The sequence below is a fragment of the Chelmon rostratus genome, chromosome 7 (assembly GCF_017976325.1).
Source record: "Chelmon rostratus isolate fCheRos1 chromosome 7, fCheRos1.pri, whole genome shotgun sequence".
NCBI lineage: Eukaryota > Metazoa > Chordata > Actinopteri > Chaetodontiformes > Chaetodontidae > Chelmon > Chelmon rostratus.
In genome coordinates this window covers 19,286,245-19,295,277 of record NC_055664.1, presented here as the reverse complement: position 1 = coordinate 19,295,277, position 9,033 = coordinate 19,286,245, and the positions used below count along the sequence as shown (strand labels likewise).

Below are 9,033 nucleotides of genomic sequence, written 5' to 3'. Positions count from 1 at the left end.
GACTTTCCTCCTCTTGACTCCTTTTCTGAGCTGAGTCAGTTTACTTGCTGTGTCAACCTGTTTTATTGACTTGCAGTATTGTTTGGTGTTGTCCACCACCCATTAGGGCATAAGCAAAAGTAGGGGCAGGGCCTAAAGTGCATTTAATCTGAGAATGATTTCTTATTGAGGCACAACTTTTGCACACTATTAATAACTCTCTTTCAATCAGGCCATATTAGCTACCTTTCCAATCCAAATTTAATTTGTGGCTGACCCTAATGATTGAGATCTGCTGAAAGTTGCATGACACTCATATTATGTGCTTATTAGTTTTCTTGAATGTCATATCAAGGGGACATTCATATGTAAGTTAGTCACTGAAGATAGACTATTCCACCTCCCAGTAAAACAGTTACTTGCCTAATTGCAAAACACAAGGTTTCTTCAGAATCACTTCACAGTTTAAACCTAAGCACATACATGAGTGTATTGAGTATAATCTCATATTTCTGGGTATGACAAGCATGCCAGATTAAACTCATCGCATCCACAAATCAGTCCTTTGTCCGTGGATTTCACTGTAAAACACCAGTTTAATCAAACGTCCACCAGATGGTAGCAGCATACTCATGTGGTGAAATAATAGGTCTTCCCATCTATTTTTCATTACACTTCAGCTGTTCAGTGGAGGGCTGTTGTATCTGTCTGGCACATAGCGACTTGGCAGACATCAGATACGATCAGTTATGCAGAAATGTGGCAAGTTAGTAATTACCCTATTAGATCTTGACTGCCCAGTTGGTAATGTTGTACAGTAGATATACTCTTTCGCGTGTTTGTCAAATATTCTTAGGCACAGGCATACACGCTCACTGATAATTAGCATTCATAGATGAGAAAAGCACAATGAAAAACGTGTTACATGTCTCTGAACACAAGATGGTGGGGAGCAACATTGAGTTATACTACCGCTATTTGCAGCTTTAAGACGTGTGAATGGTTGTAAAGGTGTGTCGACCACCTCTGACATAATGGTGAATTTATGAAAAGCAGTTTTGATGGCGTGTTAGTGGATGTGCACACGCTTACCACTCCAAATTAGCCTCCTATCTATTTGTTGAATTTTGCGTTTCTCTCTTCAGTTGGGGCACCCTCATAGTCTGGAGTTTGTTGTACTGACCATGAACACCACCTGGCTTGTGAGTTTACCAGTCAGACACGGTCTGATGAACGATGTCATTGATTTTTCAGAGTGGGATTGAGTAGGATCCAGTGTTTGAGGGAGTTTCTGTTTTAATGTTTTACATTTCTTTTTTTAACCTCTTGTTGGCCCCTTGTCTGTTCTTGTACAGATGTTTGCGGGCTAAAAAATGGGGCTTGAACAATGACGTTAAATTTTGGCCGAAATGGGCTTGGTTATGAAATGAATGCAACAAGTCTCTCTTCATTCTTTTCAGCTGCTCCAAGCACCTATATCTTAACTGCATGAATAGATGTGCATCAAAATCCAGACGACACCAGGATTGATTAGCCTTAACATCCATCTGTTAATGGACTGCAGGGTTTGTGCTTGAATTTAACATGGGAGACCCGGGTTTGATTCCCTGGTTAGGCAAATAGTTGTTGTTGTTAAGCCCGTAGGGCTGTCAGGGCTTTCAGGACTCACAGGCAGAACACAGGACACGAACTAAAGGCGAGCTCAAAGGCTGATTTATTAACAAAATGTCTTTTCCAAAAAATCAAACAACAAAAAGCACTTAGGCAAAAGGCAACTAAGGCAGAAGGGCAAATAAGACAAGATAAGATAAGACAAGACTCTGGGTTTACTGTAGCTGTGGTAGCAATAACAACAAGGCACATAACGCACAAGACGATCTGGCACAGGACAAAGGGAGACGCGGACTATATATACACGAGGTAACAATGAACAGGTGGAGACAATTAGGGCGGGGCAGACAATCAGACAGGCGGGAAGGACACCAGGAAGTCAAGGGTCTGAAATGAGAGGAGAGTTAGGGTTTTACAATACAACAGGAAGTGCATAACAAGACATGACACTGTGAACAGAACATCAACAGACCCGACGAGACGTGACAGTTGTCATTTAGAGAAAGTAGATGTTTTAAATAAAACCATGTTTTTTACCTAAAATTAACCAAGTAGTTGTGGTGTAGTGCCTAAACACAACCAAGTAGTTTTGGTGCCTTAACCTAACCAAACTGCAACCATCACCAAAGATGTTTTTCACCAAGCTTTATTTTGAAAGTCTCTTGTGCATTTGTTATGGTTAACTTAACCCTGGAATGAGAATGTATTCTTTTCACACATAGGTACAGCAAAACGTGACACTGATGCAGTGGACCGGCAGATTTGTGACACATTCAAGCTTGATACAGGGTTGAATGTTTGGAAACTCATGAGTTAAGAGGAGATTCTTGCATTTGGGGACAATGTAGAAATGGGTGAGTGTATCTTTTAGTCCATATAAACTCAAGACAGCTAAAGATAAATGCATATACTCATGTTGGATAGAACCAAATAGTTACTGTTATTAATTCAGAACAACAATTTAGTTTAATCAGATGTAAGGTTTACTGACACCATGTCTTGCACAAGGGATATCCTAACATTTGAAGTTCAAGTTTTTTGTACTTGAACTACAACCTGGAAAAAAAAAAGAATAACTTATTGTGCATTCTCACACACATTATCCAAGTGACAAGAGATTTCAAATTAGGATATTTTTATTTGGCATCAGCCCTGCTTTTTCAATATTTTAACAGCGGTACTATCACCAACCTATTGCTGTGTACCTCTATTTTGGTATTGTAGAGAGAAAAAGGATTAATTCTGTCTTGTGTCAAACAGTGCAGTGTTTATGACTGGATGCGACCCATGATCGCTTTCTTTGTGTTCCTCTCTGGTCTCAGCAGGATTATGTAACATTTGGGTCCAAACAGTGCCACCAAGAGACCAAAACTGGAGGCCAGGATGGCAAACACCTCCACTGCATCTGAGTATTTGCCTGGTGAGCTGATATAAGCTGGGACAAAGGCCACCCACACAGCACAGAAGATCAGCATGCTGAAAGTGATGAGTTTGGCCTCATTGAAACTGTCTGGAAGATTCCTAGAAATAAATGCAATCAGAAAACTGAGGACAGCGAGTGAGCCAATATAACCGAGTAACACTGCAAAACCAACTGTGGACCCAACTACACATTCATAAACTATTTTATCATTGTGGTATTGAGTGTTTTTATGAGGAGCTGGTGAGGCAGAGACAATCCAGACAGTGCAGATTGCTGCCTGAATAGAGGTAAGAACAATAACTGTTCCTCTCTGCTGCAAAACACCAAACCACTTCAGACTGGCTCCACCTCCTGGCTTGGAGGCCTTGAACACAGCCAGAACCACCATGGTTTTCACGAGGATGCATGAGACACAAAGCACAAAGCTGATTCCAAATGCTGCATGTCTCAGCTGGCATGTCCACAGCCTGGGACGGCCGATAAACAGTAGTGAACACAGGAAACACAACTTTAGTGACAGCAATAGTTGGAAACTAAGTTCTGAGTTGTTGGCTCGTACGATAGGTGTTCTGCGATGATAGATAAAGATCCCCAGGACAACAGCACAGATGCATGTGCCCAGCAATGATGCAGCAGTCAAGCAGATACCCAGAGGCTCATGGTAGGAGAGGAACTCTGTTTTCTTCAGAACACAGTGGTCATGCTGGGGGCTGGACCAGAAGTCCTCTGGACAACTGGTGCACTCAGTGGAGTCTATGAAAACATGGAGAGTCTTGAGATTCATGTTTATATTACATCTTCAAACAACAGCGTTTTAAACTGAATACCAACCAGTCTTATTGCTGATCTTTCCCTCAGAACAAGGGATGCAGTCAAAACAGCACTCAGGTTCCCCTTTCTTTCTGGCCATGCGGGTACCTGGAGGACAGCTCTCACTGCACACTGACCGGGGTGGCTATAGGGAGTAATAACAATCTGTTATTGTGCACAACTGTACACTGCTATGATGAGTTTTCCATGTAGTGTGTAAAAAAAAGCAACAACCTTTTTTAAATCATGGTTCCAGAAGATTTTGTTTTCATCAATTGTGAGTTCTTCACCTTTGAAGGCCGACCTCTTCACCTCACCCACATTCTGAACTTCAGTTCTTCCATCAGGGAGCCACAGCCAGTTCATGATATCATATATTGGTAAGGCATCACCATTCTCATCAAATGACACTTGATCACCAAACGGTGTGGTGAAATTGACCTTTTCCAAGTAATACACAAGCTGGGCATGTCACAATAAGGGATAGAGGAAAATGAAAGAGGACAGATAAGAAATAAACATACATGACAATGGTGAACACAGCAGTACCGAGTGTTCAACAATCAAACTTTATACTACACTTATTTAACGATTTAAAACTATACACTGAAAGTTCTCTGCAAGTAGCTGATATCACACCTGCCATGACTCCAGTCTTTTCAGATTGCCACAGCTGTGCCCGCTGAAAGGCCCTCTTCCTGGCTGGCACTGCAGCATGTCATCAAGGGCATATGCCAGAGCATACACAGCTTTGTACACATTATACTCTGGCCTGAGGTTGGAAATGTCCAATAACTCTGTCTCCACCTCCTCCAGATCTTCCTGTCCAGTGCATAATGTTCCCCCAGCTTCCACCCAACCAACTGGAGGTGGAGCAAATCTACACTGAAAAGTGTGTTCCCAAAACTGGTTTACCTGAAATTTATTCAAACCACTGTCTATGAAAAATGACAATGTATTATCCTTCCAATTATCAGATCAGATTGCACAGTGTTACACTCACCATGCTATTCCCATAGCTGTTGTTGTGGTGTTGATCAGGATGTATTTGTAGGAGGAATTCCCTGAGCCCTGATATTTCTCCTCGACGGATGGCAATGCCCAGTGTCCCACCCAGGTATGGCATGAGGTGGGGGGTCTGGAGCACAGTAGATGCTGTCCAGGCTTCACTGGCCATCCACTGCAGGCCTGTCACATTCTGCCTCACCACCTGTGCAGAATACGACTACTTTAGTGCCATGCCACATCCAAGCAGTGTCTTATTATCCACAGTTAACACAGTTGATTTCTTGTCCTGCTCATTCATACACAGGTGCAATCCTGTGTTTTACACAATATTTTGAGCAAAGTAATGTATATCATCTTAACTGGAGGTCAGTGTAATTTATATGATTGGATAATCTCATTATAAAACACTTCACGCAAATAAGAGGCCTGATGTATACAATTACATTTATCACAGGCCAACATGCTACTGTAATGTACATCACTTTGACAAACGAAACATTAGGTTGTATCAACTGTAACTACATTCATTTAAAAATAATTGTATTTCAAGGCGAACCTCTTCCATGAGATTAATCATGTGACTCTCATGTGCAAACACAATTACCACACGAGCAGTGGATTTCCTCATCACATTGACAATCCGCCTAAATTCAGCTGAATCATTTCCCCAAGGCAGAACCGCTAAGTACGCCAGACAACCTCCTCCAAACTGAGCCAGGTCAGACTGGAAGGATCGGGCAGCGTGGAGTCCATAGTCATCATCACTGACCAGCAGACCTGCCCAAGTCCAGCCAAAGTGTTTTAGAATCTGAATCATAGCACGCACCTAAATTAATACAGAGTGAGTGAATTAATGCACAGGCTGAAAAATAATTTCACTGGAAAACCTGCTTCGAACACGTTTCATAATGCATCACATTTAATTATTGCCTTTCAAGGAATCGATTTTTCAGTGAAGTGAAGGAACGTTCTTCATTAGAAAAGTTTAAATGTTCTTTTATGCATTTTCATTTCACTCAGAGGAAGTCACCTGGAAAGCATCGCTGGGGATCGTCCTAAAGAAGGATGGAAACTTTTGCCGGTCACTCAGGCAGGAACATGTGGCAAAATAACTCACCTGTGAAAGACACAGACTTTATGTCCTAAAAACATTCAAAGCCTTTTCCTGCTTTTTCAGCCTTCAGTGGTTAATTACAGCATGTTTACAACTGATATTCAATTTGAAATTAAATCAAAGTGATACAAAAGCATTGTTAGATGGCAAAATTGTAAACTTACCATAGGCACTCTGTACAAACCTAAGACAGTGGAGATGGCAATACAATGTGTAGAGGGAGAATCACCCACAATCCCAAGGACTGGAGGGGTTCCTATACAGGTCTCCTCTAATATAAACTGCTCCTCTTGACCATTGACTAAGGACAGTGCTGCACGAAATCCAATTGCTAGTTTCACACAGTTATCAAAAAGACTGTATCCCAGAGTCACATTAGGTAGCAGGTTGGAGTTTCTGTTGATCTCATCAATAGCGAACGCCATGGTCATGGCATTCCTGAACCCTGGAGTGTCAAAACTAACAAAAGAAATATTACTGTTTACTATTGAAAAGCATAACGTGATACAGTAACTCACAACTACAGATTTTGAAAACAGACAGTTGAGACAGTTAAATCAGCACAATTATCATAACACTTATAAACAAAACTGTCAAAGAAGTAATATGCATAAAATGGCAAAAACACACAATGTACTTTTTTGAGACTAATATTTGATTGTCAGATACACTCTTCTAATAGGATTGATTTTCCCCAGTTTCTCCTTTTTGTTGTTTCCCTGATAGACTCACCCGTGGCAGGTGGGCAGTTGTGGCTCTGAGGTAAAAGACAGGTCAGGAAAGACAGAAAAGAAATGGATTTCAAACAGCCCACCCAGAACCACATCTCCAGCCTTGTGCATCCCATTTAGAGGAAACTGTTCTTGTAACTGGCAGGAGTAGGAATAAAGAGGGGGAAACAAAACAGAAGAAAAGTAGGAATACAACAACATGAAATATATCAGCAACAACATATTGATCTAAAAAGGCCCACACGACTTTCCTCCTCTTTACTCCTTCTCTGAGGTGAGTAAGTTTTCCTGCTCTATCAACCCCTTTTAATGACTTGCAGTGATGTTCAATCTTGCGCACCACCCATTATGGCACAAGCAAAAGTAGGGGCAGGGCCTAAAATGCATTTCATTTGACATTAATTTCGTATTGAGGCAGAAGTGATTTGTGCACTTTTAATAACATCTTCCCATGTTTCCAACCAAAATCTAATGTGACAGCAATGACTCACGTCTATTCAAATTTTCATGACTGTCAGGAGATGTATTTATTAGTTTTACTAAATGTCATGTTAAAAAGACCTCGATATGTTATTTTAAGTAGACATTTCACATTCCTTTAAAACATGCATTGCATTGTTGTAAAATACAAGTTTTCTTCAGAAACACTCTGCAGTTTAAAATCTGAGTTGATACCAATGTGGATCAGAAGAGCCTCTTTATAGTGAGTGTAATCCCAAATATGTATATGTGACAAGAACAATAAATTTAACTAACCAAATGTACAAATCAGCCTGGAGTACGTGGAATTCACTATCAAACACAGACATGGTTTAAATAAATTTCCACTAGATGGTATCAGATGGTGAAATAATATGTGTTCCCATCTCCTTTTCATTGCACTATGCATGCTTGGTTTCTGCCTCACTATTGTTTCTGCCTCACACACAGTAACTTATAAGACAGTAGACGTGTTAAGTTCTCCAGACATATGTGTCCAATATAGCTTGTCCCATTGGGCCTTCATCGGTCTAATTTGCAGCATTGTAGATTTGCTCGTTACAGTTTTTGTCAACTATTCATATGCCTGTCAACACGCCTACCTGCACAGACAGAAGAATAGTAAAGTACAACATTGTAAATCTAAGTCTATGATTAGGCCCTGCAGCGATGCAGGCGGGACTGCTCTGGAGGACAGCCAGGAGAAAGGAATGGCAGCTGGTCAACTGAAGATCAGGCCACAGGTTAGGTATTGGGTGCCGGACAGTTGGACTGCAGGATACCTAAGCAAGAGGATGGTGACGGGACTGCAGAGCAGGAGGCTGGCAAGAGGAGTACCAAAGCTTCTTGGCGGAGATGGCAGGTGGCACATTAGCTGACTAACATGTAGTCTTGAGGTTTGCTGGCTGGGAAGTAGTCTGTGCAGGATTGATAGACTCAGGAGAAGAAGGATCCACAGTGTGAGCGTGAATCTTCCACCTGAAGAAAGCCACTTCTTGTGAAAACTCAGGGTCACACTTCAGAAAAAGGCACTTTAGGAAGCCGAGCTCTGCATTCGCAGAGTTCAGATTGCAAATTCAGGGAACAGGAGAAGGAACACGTGACAGATTTTAGTCAAAGATGGCTGAAAAACAAGGTTGCAAAGCAACATTGCATCCTTGATGATACGGTGGGGAATGGATGGAAATGAAAGACACTGTAGACTGACACAGGAAATGCAGAACAGGTGAGCAAGAAGGTGATGGGAAAGGTTAGAAATGGGTTTCTACAGAGCAGATGAGGGAAAGTGGCAACAGATGAGCAGGTTGATGGGGAAGTGACCAAAATGGATGAGGAATGTCCAAGGGCATCTGGTGGTTACGTTTTGAATTGGGATCATGGGAATGTAGGAATGTGACTGGAGGGAGGGCAAAAAGGCAGAACATGACACTTTGAGGCAACTTAGGAGCAGAAGATTTTTGAATTTGGGGACAATAAAAAAACTGGTGAGTATATATTAAAGTCCACATCAGCTGCAGACAGTTCAAAGTGCCAAAATGCCAAATGAACCCAAACAGTTTGAATATTTAATTCAGAAAAAGAAAGTTATATTTTATTCAAGTTTAAGGTTAACTTTCACAATGAAAAATCACAAAGGCAATAGCAGCATTTGAAGTTAAAGTGCGTTGTACTTTAACCACATCCTTGAAAAATATTGATTAATTTCTTGTGTTGAAGTATTCTCACACATATGCTCAAAGTGGTAAGAGATTTGATGTTATAATACATTTACGTGGGCAGCCCTGCATTCTCAATATCAATATAGTGCCTGATGCCTCTATTTTTGCATTGTAGAGAGAAAAAGGATTCATTCTGTCACATGAAATTAGGTGCAGCTA

General features: G+C 41.2%; 1 protein-coding gene across 1 annotated transcript; it reads right to left on the bottom strand.

Annotated features, from left to right (window-relative positions):
* Positions 1-2,858: 2,858 nt before the first annotated feature.
* Positions 2,859-6,817, bottom strand: LOC121609265 (extracellular calcium-sensing receptor-like). Its single transcript, XM_041940850.1, has 9 exons — positions 6,678-6,817; positions 6,110-6,404; positions 5,862-5,948; positions 5,388-5,657; positions 4,827-5,033; positions 4,463-4,738; positions 4,058-4,285; positions 3,845-3,968; positions 2,859-3,766 (listed from the first exon to the last, which is right to left on the bottom strand). Exons 1-9 carry the CDS (start codon positions 6,785-6,787, stop codon positions 2,859-2,861), a joined length of 2,505 nt encoding a protein of 834 aa, XP_041796784.1. The 5' UTR covers positions 6,788-6,817.
* Positions 6,818-9,033: the final 2,216 nt, after the last annotated feature.